The sequence below is a fragment of the Lygodium microphyllum genome, chromosome 9 (assembly GCF_053477565.2).
Source record: "Lygodium microphyllum isolate KBCC chromosome 9, Lygodium_microphyllum_v1.1.10, whole genome shotgun sequence".
Taxonomy (NCBI): Eukaryota; Viridiplantae; Streptophyta; class Polypodiopsida; order Schizaeales; family Lygodiaceae; genus Lygodium; species Lygodium microphyllum.
Genome location: NC_141143.1, coordinates 90,551,131 through 90,578,817, shown reverse-complemented (window position 1 = coordinate 90,578,817; position 27,687 = coordinate 90,551,131). Strand labels below are relative to the sequence as shown.

General features: G+C 40.6%; 1 protein-coding gene across 1 annotated transcript in view; it reads left to right on the top strand.

Annotated features, from left to right (window-relative positions):
* The first annotated feature begins 19,625 nt into the window (after positions 1-19,625).
* The window catches only part of DAL1 (E3 Ubiquitin ligase family protein), a 76,395-nt gene continuing 68,333 nt past the window's right edge, over positions 19,626-27,687 (top strand). Inside the window, exons 1-2 of the mRNA XM_087684795.1 lie at positions 19,626-19,810; positions 19,915-19,967. Coding sequence (XP_087540921.1) covers positions 19,737-19,810; positions 19,915-19,967 — 127 coding nt within the window. The 5' untranslated portion in view covers positions 19,626-19,736. The remainder of the gene's footprint in view (positions 19,811-19,914; positions 19,968-27,687) is intronic.

Genomic DNA, 27,687 nt, shown 5'->3' with positions numbered 1-27,687 from the left:
GGACGGGGCCAAGGGCCGAGATTAGGGTTTCGGGCCGAGTGGGTTGAATGGTAAGGGGCCGAGGGCTGATTCTGGCACTCGGCCCAGAAAAGGCTACTCGGACGGGCCGAGTGTGGCGGTGCAATGACAGCGAAGGGACGATTTTGGTCGATTCGTGCAATTTAGGCAATCATAGTAAGCAATAACCTCCAGATCCTATCTAGGGGGATAGAGGAAGGGATTCATATACCTAAATAGAGCGGTAGGCTCATCAATGGTGCGATCGAATCGAATTGTGGGATGGCTCTCTCTCTCTCTCTCTCTCTCTCTCTCTCTCTCTCTCTCTCTCTCTCTCTCTCTCTCTCTCTCTCTCTCTCTCTCTCTCTCTCTCTCTCTCTCTCTCTCTCTCTCTCTCTCTTTCTGTGGGCGGTCATTCCTCTTTTACATGGCCGGTCGTAGCCTAGGCCCTTTTTCCCATTTCCCACCATTCTAATTTATCCTATTCCCAACTAATGCCTACACTTTGCACAGGAGTGAGCCTGGCACTCTTTTACACAGATTCGAGGGCGCTTCCGCATTTTAATGGTGCGTCTTTTTCCTCTCTCTCTCTCTCTCTCTCTCTCTCTCTCTCTCTCTCTCTCTCTCTCTCTCTCTCTCTCTCTCTCTGTGAAATGGTCACAAATGAGCTCTCCCTTGGCCTCTTGGCTCTTATACCCCTTCCCGGATATGGTGTTGATGCCCCCAATCACTCACTTGCTGATCCTAGGCATCACAAGCGAGCTTTTTGCCATTTTTTGCATAATTTTTGCCATGTTTTGCCCTATTTTGCAACGGTAAATCCTACCCTTTTTCGGTTCGATTTCCTAATCCTAACCTACGCTAAATGCAATAAGAATCAAAAGCATAAAACTGAAATGATTCCTCCATGTTTTCCAATCCTCATACAAACAAAATACCTCAAAATACTTACTTGTTTCGAAGATCAAAACACCCAAATTTCTACCTATCTCAAGCTCTGTTTCGGGGATGAATCCCTTACTTCGATGCTCGATATGAGGCGCACAAGTGCTCAAGCTTGAATCCATTGGTCCCGACAACGGAACCAAAATGTGGGAGCTTTTGCTCTACCACCAAGACCCACGGACTACTTATTGTTTCAAGCGTTCCAAGCAAGCTCTAATGGCTATCTCTCACCTAGCCGACACACCGTCGATCCTATGAGTGTAGTGAGCTTACCTTGGTGCTGATATGAGTTGCCTCCTTTCTCACACACACCGGTAGCTCCACGATCCTAGATGCAAGCTCAAGCATCCTCAAGCCTCCTCCACCTCCAAGCTCCATCCTCCATAGCCGCGCCCGCAAGAAGAGAGAAGAGAAGAGAAGAAGAGAAAAGGAGATGGTGAAGAGCTTCACCCTCTTGATCCCTCACTCTCACACACTCACTCCCTCACACTCTCACACTCCCTCTCTCAAGAGCACACATAAGCAAGAAGATGAGAAGGAGAGAAGAATGAGCTTTCATTCACTTTTTGAACTTTATATACAAGCCCTAAAATCCCATGGGCACCCATCCCTTTGTTACATGACTGGCCATTGTGGCAAGGTCCTTTTTCCATTTCCCTCTTCGAGCCTTGTGCCTCTAGCCTACACCCATCTAATATTTTACAATTGGCACAGGAGGGAGCCTGGCACTCTTTTACAAGAGTTTTTCGAGTTTTTTGAGGCGCCTTTTCATTTAAAGTTGCGCTTTTTGCCCCGGTTCATCTTTTGAGGCTACCTGTGTGTCTTTGCTCTTTTTCCATCTTCCTTTTGCTTTTTCCTTCATTTTGCCACCATCTCGACTTGGGGTTAACAATCATGCTCAAGTAAATTTATGGCAACTGGCTCATTTGGTTCTTCAACCCACAGCTTAAGCTCCCGCCATAGCGTTGGGTGCTGCCTAAGCACATTGCCTAAGCTCAAAGTTACCGAAGTTGTTACCAGTGTATTAAGGAGGTTGCTAATCACTCGCCTCTCTTCTAGGTATGTGGCAGTTACACTTTTTCCAAGTGGTTTAGCTTATGGTTCCATCTCCTCCCTTGGTTTTGGTTGTGGAAAGAGATTGGGGTGCCTATGCTTGAGAGAGAGTCGATCTCATTCTCCAAGATGGGCTCAGCATCCTTTAGGTGCTCTTGGGCCTCCCTTACCCATTCTTTCACCTTCTTGATGGCTTCAAGTTGGCACTTCGGGTTGGGGTACTCCCCAACCTTAGCACTTTCCTTTTCAGTAGTCTGAGGCACTGATGTTTCTTCTTCTGCGTCAATGACTTTCCCTCCAACTAGCAGAGCCATGGCACTTCCAATTTTGAGAGTGACCTTAGTGTCTAGTCTCCTCTTCCTTCGTCTCTGACTCCTCTTTTCCACTAAGGTTGTGTCAAGGTTGCTAGGCCCTGACAATGGTATGCCAGTCTACTTCATTTATGCATAGGTCATGACATGCAACAAGATAGGTGTGGTCTCCCCGTCGAGTGTCTTGACATCGAACAACCCCAATGGAACTAATGGCTTGTTTGCCAAACTAGAGGATCGTCTCCGCCTAGGGAAGTTGACAAAGAAATGAATCTTGCTGCAAGCTCGAGTTGCCGGTCAAGGCTATGTGAAGCTCATCACTTTGTATTTTGTTGATGAATACTGTGGATACCTCTTTTTCAATTGGTCTCTTGCCCATTGGGATTCTCTTGAAGAGGCTCCTCACATGGATCACACAATCTTGAATATCCTCTTTCTCTCTCTACTCAACGTTCATGAGTCGCACTAGCAGGTTGTCGAAGTACCCAGCTTCAAAAAATCTCTTAATGAAGAGATTTTCAATCCATTGAAATCAGCATGCTCCTCAACATCCAGTCTTGTGTAGGACTAGTGAGGCCATTGGCCTCGAAGACCTGCTCAAACTACTCCATGAAGCTGTATGGGTTGTCAGTAGCTTGGTATTTATCCCCAGCTACTTTACTAACATAGGGATTTTTGATTGACTCTTAGAGCCTTGGTTGACTCCCAACCCTATCAGTAGCGATGTTGCCAATGCTACAGTGATTCATTTTGCGGCTGTGTTATCTAGCAGCCGCTTTGTCATGAGCTCGCTCAGTTTGAGATCTCCTTCCATCGTTCTCTCGCTCTCTGACTAATTCCTATCCATTAAGGCTAGCACTCTCTGGATCTCTCTCATTTCTAAGCTCTGGCACAAGTTCCTTGTTTGCTGATCCTAGTTATATGTAGCCAAGCCTTGTAGATCCCTGCAGGGCAAATTTCTCTCTTGCTCTAGGTCTGCTATGATGTCCTCTACTAGTCTACCGTGGTATTCTAGTCGGGTTCGAGCATCGTATTAGTTCACTAAATGTTGGACAACCTCGGGAAAGTCTCCTAGGTTAAGCTCCTTGTCGCCTCTATGGGCTGAGATGCCTCCATCAATGTCTAGGACTTCTTGTTCTTCCAAGTTGTCGATCAAGTTGATAAGGACAGGGTAGATCCACTTCCGCGGTATTGTCTGTCCTTGTTGCGTTCAGATTTTTGGCCGTGCTCTCTACTTGTTCCTACCTTTGGGGATTTGATATCCCTTCTATGTCTTTGAGTCTTCTCTTATTGGTGGGTTCCTTCAAGTCCTCAGGTCCAGGTGTGTTCCTTGTTGCTTACAATCAACCCTCAACTAACCCTCACTCTGTGCGTGGGTGTGCATGCCACGCTTAGGACACATTGTAATATTTCCGCTACGAAATATTCAAGATCCTAAATCTCGCACAAAAGCGATTCAAAATAATCTCCCGCAATGATAAATGTTGGTGGCTAAGTGCTCCCTCCGCGCGCATTAATAAACTCCTACTCCGTGTCGTGTATGGAAGACCGTGGCTAAAAACCCGTAGTTCCACGCGGGATCACCCTTCACGGGAAAATGCAAATGGATAATGGAAAAAAATTTGCACATTTTTTTACTATTAATCCTCTCCCCTTCAGCCGTTGCATGGTGGGGAGAGGGAGTATGAGGAATGGGTGTGGAGTAGAAGAGCACGGGGGGAGGAGTTGGCGTGCAACTAGCCACATGTGTGGCTATCCCTCCCCCTTCTACCTATATATGAACCCCCCCCTCTCAAGCTTGAGAGGGAGAGGAGGGAATCGTGTGCTGCCCTGCTTTCTGTCGTGAGGAGTCACGCTGTTGTCGCCACGTCATGGGTTGCTGCCGCTAGGCTGCACCATCATCGCCATCATCATCATAAACATCATCCTCTTCCTCTCCTTCATTGTCATCCTCATCAACATCTCCACCCCCATCCTTATCATCTTCTATCTCCACGTCGTCATATGTCTGTCTCAGAAGCTTAGAAGCTTCTTTTTGGAAGTTTCCATTAAGGGCTTCCATAGGCCCTATTCACCCATGTTTTCCCCGGGTTTTGAAACCGAGTTTATAAGGCTCGTTTCCTACGAAGAGGAGTAAAGTTGCGGACATTAGCGAGTTCGGATAATCGGATAAAGGGCAAGGGGAGTTTGATGAGTCAAGATCTACGTCCTCGATGGCTCCTAAGCAAAAGTTGTGAGGCGCACATGCAGTAGCTTCCAACGAGAGTACGCATGTGGTCAACACCCCGAATCCTAATGCCCAGGTTCTGTTAAAAAGTCCCGCATGAAAAGAATGCATTAAGCATGTTAAATCTCGTAGGCAAGTTTAAATACATTGGGAAATTTATTTGCTTGCCCGATTTATAAAATTTAGCTACATGTTATGCATTTGCAATTGCTTGCACTTCCGTGGTCAAGATGAAACTCAAAACGTTTGATGCATAAATTGAAAGACGGAATTGTGCAAAGGCATCTTGCTGCACCTCACAAAGGATAGGACATATAATTCGTAACGCATTTATGTAATTAATTCTTGGTTGTGTCTTGAGATTAAGGTAAATCATGGATGGACATAAAATGATGTCCGAATAATTGCAACGCATGGAAAGGATTTATGTATCTTGCGAATTGCATGCGATAATAGTTCTTTTTGGGTCGGGTTAAGTACTAAAGGAAGGATGAATTTAATGGTGGACTCATGGTATTCGCTCATGCATGGAGTTTTTATCAAAGTTTGAATGCATCTTCAATAAAAATATTAAAGCTTTGATTTCGTTGCATCAATGTAGCATAGGGCTAGGAAAAGTAATGATCATTGTAGATCTTATAGCTGCATAAAAGGAAAAAGTCTATGGTCTTGAAATCGCATATTTGCTTGGAATGTTATATCTTGCAGTTATTTGCATCTTCTAGGGAAAGGTACTCACTAATTTAGAAGGAAGCAATTGCATCTTTAAAAAGGATGATCGTCTCTAATCGTGGGTTAATTAAATCAACTAAGTAATCCACATGAAAATCATAAAGGTACGATTAGATTGTGAATAATGATCACCTCAAGGTGCTAGGTAGGGTTAAGTGACGTTAAAATTTTGCCTAATATCACACTTGGGATGCTGATTTAAGACTTTAGATCCCAAAGATCCTACCCACATTCACGGAATGTTAGGGTTAGCTAATCGCTGTGCAAGAATGATCTAGGGTTCACACCCTAGGGATAAATTGACCAAATGCTATATTTCCGCAAGGGAACTAGGAACCCTAGGGCCAAAGCGTTATCGGCCTAGTAGAGTTAGGGTTGGTTTGGGTCAATAGGACTCCAAAACCCTATATCTTAGTCAAATGTATTCTTGACCAAGGGATACCATGTGATGGGAGAAATAATCCCACAAGTTAGGCGTGACACTTATCTCGTGCAACAAGTTGCAACGTCGCATGGTTTTGTGCCTAAATCAAAATAATATTGCCACTCCTTAGAACAAGGTTGGCGAGTTCTAAGTGCAAGTCTAATTTTCTAGAGGATGAGTAGTCATCCTGCTACATAATCCTTCCTTGAGGCTGATTTGCCAAGATTAAGGGAGTTACGAATTTGCCAAGAAAGCAATTGACCAATCATGGGGACAACAGGGTTGTCCATGATGTATTAACCTTAATATAAGGAAACCTAAGGTATTAACAATTTGGGTTAACAAGGTATAAACCCTAACCTAAGGATAAATGGTAAACAAGCAACTTAGCTATGAGACCCTTGGGATCTTGCCAAGTCGCAATTGATCCCAGATCGAATGATGGATGTATTCGGAGAAAAGGATTCACACCTTAGTATAGCTGGCCGTATAAATGACCACTGGAGTGTTTGTGTTTGTACACTTAAGAGCACTGTTTGTTCTTCTTTGCTCAAGGAACTAATGCTGGAAATTAACTAATGCTTCAGGTTGAAAGCCTGGAGGGAGAGCCAGCATCAGTTACCCCCGACTGTCTGCCTGACCCTATCCAAGGGGGTTGTTAGCCGCACCGAGTACGTGGACTGAACCCGTCGCGAGAGATCTCTCCGTGGGTGCTACTTGGAGTAGAGGACGCTTGGGTGCCAGGGGGGGCTCTGGCCGTAAATCCCTTGCCTCTGGGTCCTGCACAAGAGGCCGACGTGACTCGAGATGGGATCTCGAGGCCTGCATACTAGTCAACGGGCGGAAACTTGGAATAGCGATCCATGAGGATTGCTGGAATTACCTTCGAGCGGATTATGGAATAGCCTTCGGGAGGATTATATGATGTATTCCAAAGACTGATAAATAAAGATCAAATGTTGAAAAGGAACTTGTTTGACATTGTTTTCTATGTTAGTGCCTAAGTTACGTGAAGGAATCGGTGATTAATTGGCTAATTAAGGAAGTTGTTTTTACTTGTCAAACTAAATGTGGTAGGTAATTAGCTACCTAAAGCAACTCGAGGAAAGTGCGGTGGATGTGACCATGGGTCCGTCCTACGGCAGGGTAGTCCCGGTTAGCCACGAATTTTTCTCAAAGGAATTGACAACAAGGTAATGATGACCTAGAATTTAGAAAGCTAGAGTTCCGATTTATACTGTTTTAGGGGAACGGAATGGGACTATGCCTTACGGGCAAAGAGGTCGAGCTTCACATCCCTCTCGTTTCCCATTCTCCTTGAACCAAGTGTAGTATAAATCCACTTCGACCTTGATGTTTTTGCATAAAGTAGTTTGACACTAGTTACCTTCTAGGAACTTGACCATTAGCAAAACCCTGATTCAGGTCAGTCCTAAGTGGGGACGGTCGGAATGCTTCTGCTTCGCTGCAGACTCGGGAAGACCTAGATCACAAACCCCGTGACATTCCATGGGAGTGCCGGGCGGCGCCTTCTGGACTCTCTTCCCGATGGGCTGCTAAGACATGTCCTGTAAGTGGACAGGGGGACACATTACACACATCAAGGGCATGACACACCTAGGGAGGTCACACTCGCCTATGGTTAGATCTATCTCCCCAAGCTACACTCACCGCACTTTCCCCATACTACACGAACTAGGTTCTCAAGTGTGGGACAACAAACTGGGCTTGTGGTTTGACCCGGCTCCCAATTCCACTAGTATGGACACAATGCACAGCACGGTGAGGTAGTCATACCCCAGTTAGCGCACTTTCTTTTCTTTTTTAGGAGAATTCGACAACGTGCACCTAACCACCGACTTCGGAGGTCCCCCGTCACCCACTCAATATACCCTTGACCTCCACAACCTCAACCTTTTTGACATGCTTCTCTCCCATGTCCAATCCCCACAAAAGCCCCATCATCGACTCATGCAACCACCCTTCAATCACTCGATCCCTCATCAACAAAGTCTCATAAGTGCCATGGGACTGGCACTCGACTAGGAGGAGGGTAATGTTAACCCCAGTGCAAGACAGAGAAAAAGGAAGCAAAAAAAAATTCAAGAGAACTTAAAAATGTGGAGCAAGGTGGCCCGCCAACTAAAGAATAAGAGTAACAGAGGCCAAAAGTGCAAGGGCAACCTTGAAAGTCAAGATAAAGGCAAAGTCGCATTTTAAAATGTAAAAGTGCCCCCAAATTTTTGTAAAAGAGTGCCAGGTTCCCTCCTGTGCAAGTTGTAAAGAGTAGATGGGCATAGGTGAATGCATAATGTAAGTAGAGGGGAATAGAAAAAGAGGATGTTCGCAAGATGACCGATCATGTAAAAAAGGGGATGGGTGCCCAAGGGGATGAGGGCATGTATAAAAGCCAAAAAGCAAATAGAGAAGCTCATTCATGGTGTGTGGAAAAAGAGCTCTTCTTCTTCTTCTTCTTCTTCTTCTTCTTCTCCTCCTTGCTTGCTTGTGCTTGTGCTTAAGAGAGAGTGTGTAAGGGTGAGGAACCGTGATGGATAAGCTCTCCATCTTCTCCTCTCTTCTTCTCTTCTCTTGTCTCTCACATGCAGCTATGGATTATGAAGCTTGGAGATGAAGGATGGAGCTTGCATCTCGGATCGTGGAGCTACCGGTGTGCTTGAGAGAGGAGGGTACTCGATCGGGCATTTAGGTAAGCTCACTACACTCGTACGTGGGAGAGTGCATACGGCTATGTGAGAGGTAGCCGTTAGCATTCAACTTGAAACCCTTAAGCAACAAGTGGTTTGTGGGTCTTGGCAGTCAAGCTAAAGCTCCCACACATATGTTTGAATGTAGAGCAAGCAAAGAAGTGTAAAACTTTTTAGATAGATTTTTTAGGCATGATCAAGTGCAAGTCCACTCAAAGGCACAATATGGCCTTCTTTGTGAAATGGGGAGCGATTGCTTCTTGCATAGTCATGGCTTTTGGCTTAATAAGTGCATTGACAACTTTCCAAGGACTAATGTCCATGAAATTTAGAAATATGCAAAGGGAGTTTCTAAAGGTTAGGCGATCCACGTGAGTTGGGAAAAGCATATTGACAAGCTACGATAAGTATTTGAGAGATATAGGAAATATGGCCTCTGATTGAACCTATTGAACCGCCATTTCTAGGTAAAACACATATGCATTTTTGGGCATGATATGTCTAGGAAGTGATATTACAAAGATAAAGTGATTGTTTATGTGTTTCCACTAGCTAATCCATATGAGTTCTAATTCTTTCTTAAATATCTAGGATAGCACAAATGCTTTGTTTTGAACTATGTTGTTATTGCTAGATCATTGCATTGGCTTGTGAAAAGCTTAAGAAGCCTCTTATCTTTGCACCAATTTTATGAGGCCGAGGTACTACTATCACTATCCATGTACATATTAATGCATCCACAATGTGGCTATTAGGGTAGCATTGTGTTAGCTTCGCAAGCATAATGTTAATATCGAGTGAGCTTTTTAGCCAACAACTCAATGATGCAAATATAAATTATTCAATAATGAAAAGAGAAGGATTAGGGATGGTTTGTACCATTAAGAAGTTTATATATTATCCTTTAGCCTCCCCATTTACATGCTTTGTTGATCATCAAGCTCTTTTGTATTTAGTAAATAGGCCATGTGTTGCCACAACAAAAGTTGCTCAATGGCTTATCCTTTATTGGAGTTTAATTTCTTAGTTGTGATGGAAGGGAAGCAATATTATATGGTAGACCACATGACGCCAGGAGGCATATTCCACGGTGGATTCCGTGAGGTTTTACGGTGGATTCCGTAAACTTAGATGACCGGGGCTCATACACAAAGAGGATTCTTTGTGCGAGAAGTTGATGGGGACGCCTGTCCTTTTCGGGCGTTTCATTAATTTAGTGTGTACGTGGGTGATTCCATAGCGGGTGATTCCGCAAAATGCATATTAAATTAATAAACGTTTATGAGTTTAGAGTGCGCACTCGTAATAAATTAAGGTTAGGATTTATTTCTAACCAGTTGATTTATTTATGTAGCTGAAGACTGCTAGGTATTCACTTTTGTCGATTTAATTGTATTATTTTACTAACGATTGTGAATGCTTCAGTTGATGTGTAGAGATAGCAGCAGTGGCGGAGGAAAGCATTGGAGTCTAGCGAGTATTCGACCTTTGGATTATATTTTGATAGGTGCCACGCCTATATTTTGTTATGTCTATTGAGACATCGATTATTGATTATTATTTTGTATGCGCCTTTGTGCACGGATATGTTATTTCTATTTTGGACATTGAGATTGGGCGTGCCAGACTCTATGGGCACCGTCCATTAGCTTTATTTTCCTATTTTTGTAGAAAGCAAACTCAAAAGCTAAAAGCTTGTCATATTTTTGTAAATTGGGCTATTATTGAGCATGAAGATGGAAATATACATAAAATACATGCTTTGTGAAGCGCTCACACAAGGCATGGGGGGAGATCGAACCCAATTGGTCTCTTGCCTCTTGTCGTTCATGCTTTTACATTGTTTTTTGTGCAAAAAGGTAGAGTTCATTGTTCTTGGGAACCTTCCGGGATTCACTACGTGAGCATACTGCGACCGATCTGCGCATCAGTGGTATCAGAGCGGAGCTGAGATCAAGAGCTTCCAATCGCTACCAATCTCGGGCGAAGGCGGAGCTCCAGGAACGATCGGGCTCTATAGTCAATCTCGTCGCGAACCGTCGATACAGGCAGACTTCTGGCGATCAAGAACCCATGTTTCTACTGTCAGATCGCGAAGGACCAGGCTGTGCAGGCGGAGGACCACGCATCCATCTCCTTCATCAAGTTGTGGAAAAACCAGAGATAAGCTTCATTATTCTTCTAATTATTTCTTTCAAAAAGCTTAAGAGAAAGCTTAGAAGCTTGGTGAAAAGCTAGGAAATCAATCGATTGATCCAGGAGGAGGCCCGAAAATTTCGCGCCGTCACAAAAACGCCCCCCCCCCCTCCACGAAATCAGGCGACGTATGATCATTAAGCTTTTTAAGCTTAATCACCTAAGTCTAAGCTAAGTCACTCCAGTCACACAGGGCAAGAAAGTCACCAAACTCCGGGTCCTGCGCACCAGAAGTCAAGTTCTGCAAGTCGATTGGAATCAAGTCCTGCAAGTTCATCAAGTCGGCCTAAGTTCTGCAAGTCTGCAAATCTGTAAGTCGACTAAGTCTGCAACTCTGCAAGTCAGACTAGTCAACTGGAGTCAGAACTGACTAGTGCTCAAAACTCCTAGAAGGCTTGTTCCTACGCAAAAACTCTGAACTGGAAAGTTGTTCGTGGCAAGGTGTTCTACCCATCTACAGGTTCGCTGAAGTGTTTTCAGCAAACGAAGATGGAAATATTGCAGATTTTCTGAAAATTGAGAAAGAAATACCCAAAAATACATAGCCTTGTAACCCCGAATTTGAGCTACGCTCATCCCGCTAACCTGATTTTGAGTGAGAAAGGTTTATTGAGTTTTACAGGATGACGACCCCACATATGGATGATCCTATGGCTGAAGACGACCTACCTGAGCCTACCATGGAACAAAAGCTGGATCTAATCATGCTACAATTGGAAGAAGAACGAAGGGCTAGGCAAGCATTGCAAGTGCAATTGACAAAACTACAAAGAGCGTCCACCGACAAAGAAGAAGCTCAAGCTGAAGATTTGATTCGACGTACCATCGACGCCACTCTTGAAGCACAAACCATTCGCAAGGAATCAAAGATAAGTAAACGAAGTTTCAAATTTCGCACTTTCAATGGCATACGAGAAGGAAAGACTGTTTTATCATTCATTAGCCAGTTTGATGACTATTTCCATGAGGAAACTTATCCAGAAAAAGATAAAATCAAGTGTGTTACTAATCATCTGATAGACAGAGCATCACTTTGGTGGACTGTAGTACGCAAGAGCATAGAATGTCCTGCTACTTGGGAAGATTTCAATAAGAAGTTCATGTAGAATTTCCTTCCACCGCAATTTCATGAGAAGGCTATCAAGCAATGGGATTTACTTCAACAACGGGATCATGAGCCTATTCCACAGTATACAGAGCGTTTTTGGAATGCACTCCTACAGCTACGCATGCTTGAAGACGTACCAGAGACGACACATAAGCGGAAGTATATGTCTGGACTTCTTGGACATTACTACGCTGAAGTGAACACGTTCAAGCCTGCTACCCTTGAAGACGCCATCTCACTAGCTCACGACACTGAAGATAAGTTACGCGGTAGAGACAGACGACCATAGCAATTCCAAGGCAATGGTAATTATGGATCTAAACAATTCAATTCCAATTTTAGAAGGTTTAATCCAGGTCGTTTCTCTTCACCATCTTTCTGCAAGAATTGGGCTAAACCACCTGCATTACCATCCAATGTCAATCCAAATCCTAAGCCTATTCCACAAGCCAATCCAAATGTACCCAGACTTCCAACCATTTCAAATAATGTAACCAAAGCCAAGCCAATAGTATGCTATAAGTGTCACCAACCTGGGCATCTCGCAGCAAATTGTCATTCAAAGAAGCCACCAGCACATATCAACTATCTTGGAGTCATGGACGAAGACGAGCATGAGGATATGCCTGATTTCACTGAAGATGAGGACGATACTACTACTACTTCCGACACTTTACCAGGTATGCCTACTCCACATTCATTATTGACTATGAAATGTTTGGTGCATGGAAAGGAAAGAACTATCTTGCATGATGACGGTAGTACTCATGACTTTATTTCCGCAAAATTGGTAAAGGAATTGAAATTACAGACTGTACCTACGCATTATCGCATAAAAGCTGCATTTTTAGGCACTAGGTACAATGGCACACAAGAAGTATAAGATTTAGAGATTCAAATTGGTTCATATATTGAAAGAAGAAATTTCTTAGTTGTTCCATTACAGTCAAGCGACATTATTTTAGGAATGACTTGGAGACACCAGCATAATCCAAATATAGATTATTCCACACACATAATGAATATTAATTTTCAAGGAAAATCCATTACATTATATGGTATGCATGCATCTAATATTTTTCCACTGCTTTCGCATACTCAAGCAAAACATGCATTACGCAAGAGTACTAAATCATATCTTATTTGGGTGAATGAATTGCAAGCAAAGGAAAATCATATGCACCCTAGGCATAAGGAATTTCTTGCATATTTTAAAGACTATTTTGCAGAAGACCTACCACCAGGTTTACCACCTTCACGTCCAGAAGACCATAAGATTGATTTAATCCCTGGCACACAACCACCTTGCAAAGCACCATATAGGCACAATCAAATAGAGCAAAAAGAAATCCAGAACCAAGTTGAAGAATTACTAAATAGAGGCTTAATTCGACCTAGCAGTTCTCCATTTGGTGCACCTGTACTCTTAGTCAAGAAAAAGAATAATACCTATCGTATGTGTATTGACTACCGAGCATTAAATAAGATCACTATAAAGAATAGGTATCCTATACCTAGAGTTGATGACCTTATGGACAAACTGCAAGGATCTTCTATATTTAGTAAAATTGACCTTAAGTCTGGATATCATCAGGTGAGGCTAGATAAATCTGACATATTTAAGACTGCATTTAGGACACAGTTTGGCCATTACGAATTCTTAGTCATGCCATTCGGATTGACTAATGCACCTGCCACTTTCAGTAGAATGATGAACCGTATCTTTTTGAAATATCAGTATTGTGTGATTGTTTTCTTTGATGATATTTTGGTGTTTAGTCAAAGTGAAAAAGAGCATTATGAGCATTTATCATTAGTTTTTCAATTACTGAAAGAAAATCAATTGTTTGCAAATCCTAAAAAGAGTGAATTCTTTAAGACAAAAATTGAGTATTTAGGTCATATTGTATCAAAAGAAGGAATTAAAGTTGATCCTAAGAAAATTGATGCAATATTGCATTGGCCTGTTCCTAAAAATGTACATGAATTACGCTCATTCCTTGGTCTTGCTAGTTTCTATAGGAAGTTTGTACGTAATTTTTCATTACTTGCTTTACCATTAACCAAACTTCTTAAGAAAGGAATTGTTTATCAATGGACTGAAACTCAGCAAAAATCTTTTGATTTACTGAAACGTGCATTAACTAATGCCCCTATTCTACAATTGTCTGACTTTAATAGACAATTCTTTCTAGTTGTGACCAATGCTAGCGGATCAGGAATAGGAGCCGTACTAATGCAAGACAATCATCCAATAGCATATTCTAGTTCTAAGCTGAAACCCTCTGAGCTGAAATATTCCACTTATGACAAAGAACTATTAGCAGTTGTACAAGCATTAAAACAGTGGAAACACTACTTAATGGGTTCAGAATTCATGATAAAGACCGACCAGCAAAGCATTAGACATCTACTTAGCCAACCCCAAATCTCTGACCGTCATATCAAATGGGCTTCCTTCATTCAAAGTTTTCATCCTATCATTCAATACCAACCTGGAAAAGAAAATGTAGTTGCTGATGCATTGAGTAGAAGACCTGCAATTCATAATATTTCTGTCATATATTTTGATTCTTTGATTGCTATGAAAGATACATATCACCAGGATATTACTTTTCATTCTGATTGGCAAAAATTAGTTCAAAATAATTTCATTCTTGTTGATTCATTGTCATATAATGATGGATTTATGTTTTTTGAAAAGAGACTGTGTGTTACTATTCCATTCTGATCTTTTGTTTTGAATGAAATTCATTGTCCCCCATATCAAGGTCATAGAGGTATCATATCTACATTACGCATGTTAACTGAAGATTTTTATTGGCCGCATATGGATGTAGATGTATCTAATTTCGTTTCTGAATGTTTGATTTGTCAAAGAATAAAGAGACATCATGGTAAACAGTATGGATTACTAATGCCTTTGTCTATTCCATCTAAACCTTGGGAACATATTTCTATGGATTTCATTACTAGTTTACCAAATACTAAATCTAACCATGACATGATTTGGACAATTGTAGATAGATTTAGTAAGCAAGCATATTTTATTCCATGTAAGAAAACTTTAACAGCATCACAAGCAGCACAGTTATTTTTGAAAACTGTTTTTACTAACCATGGATTGCCAAAAGTGATTATTTCAGATCGTGATTCTAGATTTTGTAATAATTTTTGGATTACACTGTTTGCTAATCTAGGCACAAAGATTGATTTCTCATCTACATTTCATCCAGAAACAAATGGACAAACAAAAGCCACAAATAGCACCATTCTAGATCTTTTACGTGCATATACTATCTCTAAACCTCAGACATGGGACACTCATTTGCATTTGTTACAGTTTGCATATAACAATACACCATACACATCTACAAAGAAAGCACCTTTTGAAGTCATTTATGGATATAGATTATCTACACCTGTTGCATCTTTGTCTAATAAAATTCAGAGTGCTGATGATATTGCTACTATGCATAATAGTATTTTTGATGAGGTTAAGGATATGATTGCTAAAGCCCAACAATCATATACCAAACAAGCCAACAAGAAAAGACAAGCCATGAATTTCAAAGTTGATGATTATGTTTGGCTTAGAATAGAAAAGCGTAGACTGCAAAGTGTAGATAGACATCCAGTTGTTAAATTAGCTCCTAGATTCTATGGACCATTTAGAATCATTCATAAGATTAATGATAATGCATTCAAATTAGAATTACCATCTCATTGGAAAATTCATAATACATTTCACATTAGTTTATTGAGACCATTTAGAGGCCAATTACCTATCCACCCTGTTTATGAAAACCCACCTTTATTAGAGGAAGAGACTGAAATACTTGAACCAGAAGCCATCATAGACACTGACTACATGACCACTAGAACTGGCCGAAAGTATTCTAGATATCTAGTAAAATTTAAGAACCATCCTGTAGAGGAAGCACAATGGATGCACGCTAGAGACTTAAATGCTTTCCCCACTCTGTTAGCTTCACATTGAGCTAATAGCAATTGAGGTCAATTGCTAACCCACCCCGAAGGTATGACGCCAGGAGGCATATTCCACATTGGATTCCGTGAGGTTTTACGGTGGATTCCGTAAACTTAGATGACCGGGGCTCATACACAAAGAGGATTCTTTGTGCGAGAAGTTGATGGGGACGCCTGTCCTTTTCGGGCGTTTCATTAATTTAGTGTGTACGTGGGTGATTCCATAGCGGGTGATTCCGCAAAATGCATATTAAATTAATAAACGTTTATGAGTTTAGAGTGCGCACTCGTAATAAATTAAGGTTATGATTTATTTCTAACCAGTTGATTTATTTATGTAGCTGAAGACTGCTAGGTATTCACTTTTGTCGGTTTAATTGTATTATTTTACTAACGATTGTGAATGCTTCAGTTGATGTGTAGAGATAGCAGCAGTGGCGGAGGAAAGCATTGGAGTCTAGCGAGTATTCGACCTTTGGATTATATTTTGATAGGTGCCACGCCTATATTTTGTTATGTCTATTGAGACATCGATTATTGATTATTATTTTGTATGCGCCTTTGTGCACGGATATGTTATTTCTATTTTGGACATTGAGATTGGGCATGCCAGACTCTATGGGCACCGTCCATTAGCTTTATTTTCCTATTTTTGTAGAAAGCAAACTCAAAAGCTAAAAGCTTGTCATATTTTTGTAAATTGGGCTATTATTGAGCATGAAGATGGAAATATACATAAAATACATGCTTTGTGAAGCGCTCACACAAGGCATGGGGGGAGATTGAACCCAATTGGTCTCTTGCCTCTTGTCGTTCATGCTTTTACATTGTTTTTTGCGCAAAAAGGTAGAGTTCATTGTTCTTGGGGACCTTCTGGGATTCACTACGTGAGCATACTGCGACCGATCTGCGCACCACCACATCCCACGAGTGACTAATGGAGAACTTATGATTGGAATCAATGATAATCTCCTTGGCATCCAATTATGTTCAATGAAGAAGGAAGAAGCTAAGATGTTCCTATTTTAAGTTACCCCTTGTTGAACAAATGATATATAGTAAAAATGTATGTTGGAAAGACCAATAGAAAAGGCATGATTATGGAGATTACTACTCAAGACAAGACCCTACAAAGTGATCAAAGGATGGGCATTTGAGAGGATAGAAGTGGGAGCACGAGACTTGAAGTTTTGTAAGTATGTCATGGAGTAGTACATGGCCATTTCAATGTGGAAACAATGACATGAAAGGTGCTTCAACCTGAATTGTGATAGCCAACTCTACAAAGACACAACTTACTTTGTCAAGCACCTTGATGAATGTCAACAAACAAAAAAGTCCCAATCAAGAACAATTAAATGGAGTTAACTCCAGTCATAACTTGACAATTGTTTGAGAAGTGGGATATTGACTTCATCGGCACTATTGGCCTAGTCGCTCAATTTACATAGGCACAATACATTATCTTTGTGTCTATCTCTTTCACCCCCGCTCCCTTTGCCCTCCTTAACCATTGAGAGATAACATAATAAATTCGTGTGCCAAAGATGGCTTTTGAAAATCAAGTATGAGACATTGGGTTCATAGGTAGAGGGTATGCTTATTCAAGTCTTAAGGTGCTTATATATCGATGTAATATAAGGAGAGTATAAGCCATTAGAGTTTCTTGCATTTTTTGCATTGTGTTATTTCCCCTTAGCTAATTTGCAAAACACACACACACACACACACATATACATGCACATGCACACACACAATTCATTCACACATTTATTACTTAGTTAATGGGTTAAGGCAAGAACCACCAAAAAGAATGATGCCCATACCACAATGAAGTTCATACAATAGTAGGTGATCACACGATTTTGTTGCCATGTGCAATTGGTCAGTGATTATGGAAAGCACTTTATTAATGAGACAATTAAATATTATCACTCAAAAATATGTATATCCACACATGCACACATATATTACCACAAATACACGCACTTGTGAACCGAACACAAAAAATATACACAAGCAAAAACAGAATCATGAAAACCCGTGCACCTATACAAAGTTTTCGATAGCTCTACGACATTGGAAACTCAAATTGGTTCAAACTTCACCTTAGATGGAAAATCCTCTGACTGATCTTTTGTATGATTAGGGTGATATGTTAGGAACTCACTTAGTTCTCAGTTGCAAATTGACTAACAATAGTCTCACCGTAGGGACACTTTGTATAATTTTGATCAGTATATTTGAATAGTAGAATCGCATCATCATTAATTTAAAGACGCATCCACTTTTGAGTGAAAAGATGAAAACTAGGTTGACATGTGTAGCTCAATAAAGGAGTTTGAGGTTCTATATGCAATTCTTGCATGTTTGTTATGTAGTAGCTTTACTGATGGTGTTTAGACATACATCGTGTTTCGAAGCGAAGTACGTTTGTAGATAAGTTTTTGCATTGTTTAAATACATGGAGGATGCTGAAAGGAGAATATGCAAGCATATGTAGTTCGAGTCACTAACCATGATTTTGAACTTTCACATTTCTTTTGGTCATAGGTGCCATGGCCAAGTGGGAATAAGAACAGAAACACTGCATATTCCAAGGTGATATCTAGGTAGGCATTCGTCCTGAACGTCATTGTTCTTTCAAAACGAGACACTTATCATTCCGTAATATGATGCATGCGAACTCGTGTTGATCGACTCTTTGGAATGCCTGGCATGCTTGACTACATTTTCAAGCAAATTGTAACATCTTTCATTCTTGTGATATGCTTGGAGCATTGGGTCGAATGGAGAGCTTTCATGATGAAGCTCTATAATCCTTTTGATAGATTACATGTTGTGGATGCAAAGCCCTATCCTTGGATGTGGATGTTCTGCTATAGCTATATACTTCTAGGTCAATGGATTATGTAGCATGTTGAAAGCAAACACATCCACAATATCGGATGTAGTCAAGTCAATTCTAGTAGATGGCTGCGAAAGTGATCCATCATTCCAAGAGACTAGAGGGTTATCGAGAATAGATCAATGGTCCAAGGTTTCGTTCGCAATCGCTCTTGTCATTTTGCAGATTGAGATGGATGTATCAATGATGCTCAATAGTTGAAGCTATAACGGCTTTGTATTGAGAATTCATTTTGTGTAGTCTGGTAAGAATGACACCACGTATTTGTTTTTTTCTTTCTTCGTAAGACATGGTTGACATTTAGCTATCACCATGTTGACTTCGTGTTGTTGGCATGCAAGGATGAGAATAATGCTTGACCAAGTTGTTGTAACTTGTATTTCTTCTGTAGATGGATCATTCTTTTGTGAGTTGATAGCATGATGTTGCATTGTGACTATACCACAAGATGTGCACATTGTTAGTCTTCCAGTGATGCTTTCACATTCTGTCGCCAAAGGTGTTTCGAACTTTTCTATGTCATACCAAGTTGTAGCAAGGGGTTTTAGTGATGTTTTTTTAGAAGTCATGAAGGATGCCTTGTGAACTTGTTTTTTCCTAGAGTCCATTGATGCTGCTGAGAATAATATGTTTTTATCATAAAATTATAATACATTTGTTAACAGAAAAACATGCTATATTTCGTAAATTCATTTAAAAAAAGAGAATTAATTTTTTCGAAGTGCAAAGATGATAATTTTTAACAATAATTATAATAAAATAAATAAATAAAATTAATTAATAATAATTCAAAAATACAAAAAATTAAATAAAATAAAAAATATATTATAGAGTATGCTGAAGAATTGGCACAAATATCTTCGTAATTAAATAATTATGAGAGAATATACCATTCCTTCGTCTATTTAAAATATCTGATTTGTTGAAATTTTATGCTTTCGGTTTTTTAGTAAGTTGGAAAATTCATGAATCATTGAGCTTTTATTTTCGTCATTCGTCCAAAATATCATTTTCAACATATCTGCACTTGTAATAATGCATGTCAATTGGACGCGGCGCGCGCGCTAGAGAGAGAGAGAGAGTTCATAGAGGCACCAACATTTACGATACGGAAATTGCCTTTGATCGACAAGGAGGACCATGTTCTCATGGGAGGGCTTCACCTTCTGCCTGAGCGGAGCTGCTCTCTACTGCTTAAGCCGAAGCAGCGGAAGGTATGCGTCCCTGCTTGAGAACAAACAGAAGGAAACAAAAAGATTCACGGAGGATGAATTGCTGATTGATTCAAACAAACTAAGTCCTCGTTTCCCTGCTGCAGAGACGCCGCCTCTCTCAAATCAGTCAAAAGAATCGATCAACTCAAAGAACTAGGTATGAGACACTGGTTTTATCGTTTTCTCTTTGCGTTTTAATACATTTGATCTTCATATTGGATTAGCTTGTCAGCCCTTCAATGGAGGAAATTGGTCTAAGAGCCCATCGAATACATTTTAATACATTAAACTGCACGAATGGGAACCAACCTTTATTGATATTGGCTTCATCTGAGACGCATTTTGCCATACGAGGGACCTTTTAGATGCTGAAGCATGCTTATAAGAACCTGTCGAACACATTTTAATACATGAAACTGTTGCATCTAGATGCTTAGGATCTTATGATTGTGAAAGTGAGCCAGCCTCGATTTATCTTGGCTTTATCTGTGATGCTTTTGCCCATATGAGGGGCCTTTTAGCTGCAGGCTGCAGTCATTCCAAACAATGACTAGCTAGGATTAACATGGCTGCAAGCACATGCTTATAAGAACTGGTCGAATACATTTTAATACATGAAACAGTTGCATCTAGATGTTAATGATCTCATGATTATGAATGTGAATCAACCTTGATTCATCTTGGTTTTATCTGAGATGCTTTTTGCCATATGAAGGGCCTTTTAGCTGCAGGAACTATAAGCACGTTCTTCAGTATCTTCTTCATGTGACCTTATAGGAGAGGAAACAGTCTATTGAAATACTAACTGTACTGAAAACAGGAATCAAGTTCTGTATAACAGCATAGTATGAAGCATGATACACTCTAATTGTTCAAAGAAAGAGTGTGATGTCCCACCGACACTTATACTGCATAAATGGCAGCAAAATACTGCATATCTGGCCTTGTGCTATTTGGAATTATTCTAGGGTACTCAGGCAAGAGCTTGTAGTGTTTGATATTCTCAACCATCTTGCAACACTCAATTCCTCTCTCTACTACAATCTCTTGAAGACAGGGTGGTGTAGCAAAACAATCATGTTGCAATCAGGTATTGTTATCACACAATACGATTAATTAGTTTGATTTTGATGATTGCAAGGACAATCTTGTGAAAAATATATGAAACAAGGTTTTCTTTATTTAGTGTTCTTAATTTTGTGTGATTCTGTCACCACCCCTCCCCAAGTCAAAAGTGGATATAGCAATGGAAGCATAAACAAGTGTTGAAATAAACTATTGAATACAAGGCATAAGAAAAGAAAGAGAGAACATTGCAAGAAGAGAACTCAGAAGGATACTCGGAAAATGGAATCCATATACCAAACACGAGACAGTTGCGTACAATTGTGAGTCACATGCTCCGTGGACATTGGCACTTGCTCCTCTCTCCAACAGGAAGTCCACCTGATGGATGTTGATAACCGAGGAGTAGGAGGAGCCCCACATATAGGCATAAAATAGGTTTCAAATAAATGCTGGCTGGGTGATTGGCATCATAAATGCCAAATTGACATGCAATGACCACACTAAAAAAATGCCTAAAATAACTACAATGTGCCCAGTCCTAAATGACATGCATTGACTCACACATGAGCTAACAATCTTGCTAACACCCTCTCTCAGATCATGGGTGATCTAATATAATGATATAAGGAGAATAACTGATCATAATCCATATAACTTGAAACCACTAGAGTAGAACCATGGATACTCAAGTAGTGGGCGATTAAGCCATCACCAAGGTGCCTTGGAGAGAACGTGATGTCAATGCTGATCGTACCAACTTTTGAAAATAGAGAACTATATCATGGCTCTGTGTTCGTCATCAATGTCTCATAATAGCATACAAGACCAACTTGTTAAAAGTGCCTCTGAACATATGTGACCATGGATTCTCTGTCTTTGGCTAGACTGCCAAAGTGTTACCTCATGTGAGCACAAGACTAGGAGCCAAGTCCGCTTTCTATCAAGTAACCAGCTCATCATGAACCTAGATGTAAATCCCAGCTCTAGGGATTTGACCTGACAGACTTTAGTCGATGTGTCAGGGACGTTCCTCTTTGGAATATGTGCACATGTATACTATAGATGAGGTTCATTGACCCCATCTCACCACCCTCTCACACTCCCGCTTTGGTACCGAAGAGTTGAAATGGATGATTGCATCACCTGGACTAGAAAGTAGCAGAGGAAGGGGCAGCCAAGCCCTTCCCTCGATTTGAAGAAGCAGATTCCTTCTACTACCCATACTTGGATACATTGGATCTTGCACACCATGCATTGGTTGTTGCATAACATAAGGAGCTGTGCCACACATCTCTATACGTGATCCTTGACCCACCATAGCAGGGAAACTAGTGGCACCACAAAGTACCTTGGTTGCCCCATCATTGCATGCATGCCCTGCTATTCAAAACCCATTGGATTGGTGCTACTAGGATGGCCTTGCATATGCATCAATTCCCCATTGGCATCATTTGCTTATGCTCACTACCCACATTTTGAATATCATGTTACTGCATTTGCTCTTCCTTTGGTTAACCTTGTTGTTTGTGAAGCTCTTGAAGACAATTCTCTTCTTGCCTTTATTGCACTTCCTTAAGGGGTTTAAAATACGCATAAATTGAGGATCATTTGCCAATTGCACAAACATTTTAGCCATTGTTCTCAATTGATATTTAAACTAGTCATCAAATTTCTTTTCCTCTTGCTAGGATCATCAGCTTCAAGAGACCTAGAAGGATCCACATTTTGGTCTAAACCAACATTATCAGCTTGTTGTCCATGCTACGTGCTTTATCCAAAATCAGACATTGCATTTCTCTCAACACTTTGTGAATTTTTAGATTAAGAGGCATCATCCTTGCTTGATCCCCTCTCACTATCCGAAGACATTCTTGCTGTAATACTTAGTTGAATACAATTTCAATACTAGAGCAAAGCTTTTGATCTTTAATCAAGTGCTATGGGCCCACTAAGTCAAGGGATTCGATGGTATCTCAACGATAAAACTATGAGACTACCCTTTCTCCTTGGAGAGGGTAGTGATGACCTAATTAATCAACAATTTCTGTAGGCATAAAATTCACATAAACTAAAAGTGCACACTTTATCACTTTGATCTTGGACAATGGACAACTAGTTGGCCACAAAATTGACACCCCTTGTTGTATTTCTTTAGCTTGTATTGCAAATGGATGGAGTACAACCAAGCTTCTTTGATCTCCTTCGCTAATCCAAGTGCTACTTGTTATTAATGACCAACAATTCTTTAAACCAATTGGCCCCTTGGTTTGCCTAGGAATTGGTCTTCACCCTGCTCCTTAAAAGACAAATTCAATCCCAAATCAAATATTTCATGGCTAGTCTCTTGAATCTCCCTGAAATTCCTTAATTTCAGTTGTTATAATTCAAGTCCTTAGGCCTTAAATTTTGTGAATGTATCTCGAGGTGGTTGTTAAACCCTGATTTTTGCTACTGTAGAGTACGATTTATAGGAGAGATTTTTCAATATCTCTACCTTTGATAACTCAAATGGCTGTATTTTGTTGGAGATAACTTGAGAGAGGGCTGTAGGATTAGGGAAAATGCTGTAGAGAGAGAAATTTCAGAGTTTCATTGCGAGAAAGGTTAAAAGATTGTTGTTGCTTTTCCCAAACTGCCATGGAAATTGTCATTTATAGCTTAGGACCACTAGAAAGGTTGTTGCTCTATCTTGTATGCTGTCATTTGTACCAGAAAGACCTTGGGCTATTGTCACCTATACCTGGAGGACTCCAAAACTATTGCCACAATTTCCTCCTCTCTTACAATTGTTGAAACAGGCTTTCGCCAATCCCCAAAAACGTTTTTTTCACTCGCATGGCAAGTTTCACCAAGTGGTAATCTTCTTATTTTATTTTTCGGCATTTTTTAACATACTAGATTAGTTTTTAAAATATTAAATTTGAGAATTAATTTAATCAATTTTCTAGTACTGGGAAAATAAATTTTTGGTCTTTTTTTGTGATCAACTACTGTGCAAAGTGTAAATGCAGGTACAACACAAAAATAAAGCAAAGAAAAGGACAAAACCTTACAATTTTTCGTAAAATTGATGATGGCAATGAAGAATTTGCAGCTGAAATGGCTCCAATGTGCACAAATGTCAATGTAGAAGATGTAATTGGCCTCAATGTTAATGAATTTGGAAAAATTTCACAAAACCACTATTAGGTTAGGGTTCAATAGCACGCATGCACTCACATATACTCACAATGAACAAGTGAATAACAAGAGAGGAGTGTTGGAAGGTCACATCCACAATGTGAGAATGATATGAAAGTACAAGCCCTAAGGTACTACGTATCACATCCACTAACCAATGTTTACACAGGAAAAAAAACCCTTCTCTAGCTAGAAGATAAAAAATGCCCATGGATAAGAGAGCATTTACACCACAACTGAGGAGGAACAAAATGAGTGTAATAATCTCACAACCTAGAAAGAAGTGAAGAAGGTCCATATCCATCATCTTGAATATCTCATATAGTACCCTCTTTGTCTACTTGACCATCTGGGCATGGTCGCCTATCAGGAAGACATGAAATTTTATTGCTTTGCTTAGCATTTGATTAAAAGTCAATCGAATGTGTAAATATGACTTGCATATATGAGGTACGAGTTAATTCTTTCACAATGTGAAACCCAAGATCTCGACATATTAGTTGTTGCCAAAGGGAAAAGTTGTAATAAGTTATGGCTAACAGGTACTAAGTAATACCTGATGTCAAATTTTGGCCTAGACCAATTTATTGGCCACTAATGTCAATGGTGACATTAGAGACTAGGCATTAATTAATTAAGTAATGCTAGTCCAAGGGTCAATAACTACTCAAGGACACTTGGAAGACAAATTGACCCAGTTGATTTAATTATTGGTTGGTGGGGTATACATGATGAAGCATGTTATTGTTGCCAAACAGGGTTGGGGTTATGTGGTTTAGAAGTTAGGGCTGTAGGGTCGGCTACACAGAATGCTACAAGTCGTCCTAGCTCATCCACTGTCATGAGTGGATCTTTTGCTCCAGCTCCTCTTGCATCTCCCACTATAGGTCAACTAAGATGGGTGGGCATGATGCCCAAGCTCATACTTTGATTACACTCTTGTGCAAGACACAAGTTACCTTGCATATTCAGTTGTGCATAACGGCCAAGGTATCATAGTGAAGCAATGTGGAAGTGAATGACCAAGACAGAGTGAATAGAGAGAGAAGAGAGAGAGAGAGAAAGAGACAATGAAACACAGAAAATCTACAATGAAGAATGCTGTATAAGGATGTAGAAATATACATGGAGCAGAGAGAATATCTGCGTATGTCTCCACCTCGAAGATCTCAATCTCCATCAGCCTTGAGAGCAGTCTCCGCAGTCTGCAGCCTGAAATCTGTGAAAACCAACTGAGAAAGACTGTTGAAATTAAGACCTATAAATAGGCCAGGAAAAACGTGAAAAATAATGCAGGTGGGCTGCATTCATAGGACTCGAGAATGGCAAGCATCATGACCCGCCAGACGTGGTAATTCTTACCATCGAGCTTTTGATCTGATGGAAGAGCCGGCAAGAAGTGCACCTTCTGGTCCATGATCGCCTGAAACTTTGTCTTGACCTCAGAAGACATCTTCATCTACAATGCCTGCACAAAACACAAAGAGCAACCCCCTCTAATTATGAGAATATAGCCTGCTAGGGCTTTGGTCTGCTCGTCCCTCTCCTTCACTTGCTGTGGTGGAGGTGATGAAAAGGTAAAATTTGCACTCGAAGGCCCAAAATGCAGCCTTCTTCCTTCTCTAACAGCAAAAAAAAAAAAAAAAAAAAACAGCAGCAGCTTTAGCAAATCTTCTCCTTTCTCGCACGCCCACGCTTGCCTCAACCTTGTTCTGATGCGCAACCCTCCTGCTCGCACTTAAACGCTGAAAACGCAGCCTTTTGTTGCGTTGAAATCTCCTCTTCAGATGGGTCCACCCTGGGTTAGTCCTTCAATGCCTTGATATCATGTCAGAGTGAAGCAATGCAGAAGCAAATGACCTAGACAAAGATGTTGAGCTAAAATGCATTAGCTTTACTTAAACAACCCCAAAACATGCTTAATTTATGAAGAAACCTAGTTTATTTAAAAGAAACGCGATCCTAGAGAGTTTGTGTGTCCCATAAGCACAAACCCACTTAGGAGGGCCCAAACTTTCTATAAATACGTATGCTGCCCTCCATTCAGCCTTTAATCTGGTTTTTGTAGATTTTAGGTGTTTCAGCTTGCTGCCCACACCTCGTTCACGGAGGACATCTCAACCAAAGCTGTCCATTGCTGTCTACATCAGTTGGCGCTTGATTTCCAGCCCTCTTCTCGCAGTTTGGAGCTGATTCTAGCTAGGCGATTGTTGTTGCTGCACAAACCTGCCACCGTACTGCTTGCCACGTCATCTGTAGCCTGTGTTTGACAGTTTTCTCTCTTCTCTAGCTGTTGCCTAGCTTCTGCAGGCTGTTCAGCTTGCGTTTGGCAGTTTTCTCTCTCCTGTAGGCTGTCCAGCCTGCGTTTTTAGTCTTTCTCTCTCCTATAGCTTAGGCTTTTAGTATTTCTCTCTCCTGTAGGCTATCTTGCCTGCGTTTTTAGTTTTTCTCTCTCCTCATTGCTGTCTGTATTAAATCTAGCTACTCATTGCTGCGTTTGCTGGTGTTCGACATCTGGAGGGTGCCTTGCTGCGATTTGAAATCTGTTCGAAGTACGACACACTCTCCAACTCATTACCCTTGCCCTAATCCTTGAGATATAGGAGTTCGAGGTTCAATATTCATTCATTGCATAGTGTGTTTACTGCATGAGCATCGTATATTCAATAGTCAATATGACTTCATTCATTTATTATATTCATTGTCTCTGAGTTACCCTAACTCTAACTGTTATCTTTTATCAATTAGTGCTTTGTGGTACGGTTTCTATCTATGTTTCTGTTTTAGAGTATTTCTTTACATGGTATCAGAGCCTGGTACTTTTTGAGAAACCTAGGCCTTTGATCTGAAAGCTCTTCGCAAGAACCAATAACAACAGTAGGTTCAAATGACTTCGAACACATTAGCACCAATTTAGTCTCCAAAACAATCTATGCCGAGAATTGAGTGAGAATGGGTAGAACGGCTTGCTCCATAAAGTTCCAACATGGTGGAAGACGCTTCTAAGAACACGGAAGAAAGGCTATACAAGCTTTCTACTGAAGAATATCATGTAATCATGGACTTTAGACGAAAGAAGATTGAGAAGCTCGATCAAAGGATTGCCCTTCAGGAGAAGCTACTCAATGAAGATATGCATGAATTTCTCTTCAGATGTTAGATGTAAATTTGATGATGTTACAAGGCCGTTGAGACCTCCATCAGGGATGGTCGCCCCTCTTGGAGAATAAGACCTGGAGTATGTTCCTCTTTTCCATCCTCTTCCGTCCACTCCGGTGCAAGGTACTTTAGATTCGTCTTTTGTTCCTTCTTCTTTTACCTCTTCTGCTTTGCAATATTCTGGTAGAGATCATGTGGAACAAAGAGTCCAGTCTGTTGACTACGGAAAAGGTCCTCTTGAGGATCAATTCTTGTATGTTAACCATGAGCTCCAGCTTTTTAAAATCACTAACCAGATGACTTGAAAGTCAAGTTGGTTGAGTATTGGCGTCTTCTCGCTGAATTCTCCACTATGGGGACTTCCAAGTCCTCTGACGATCAAGTCACATTGTTCCTAAATAAAATCCCTAGGAAATACAACCATTTTGTGGAAGGTATAGTTTCAAAGCCTACCATGCCTACATTCTATG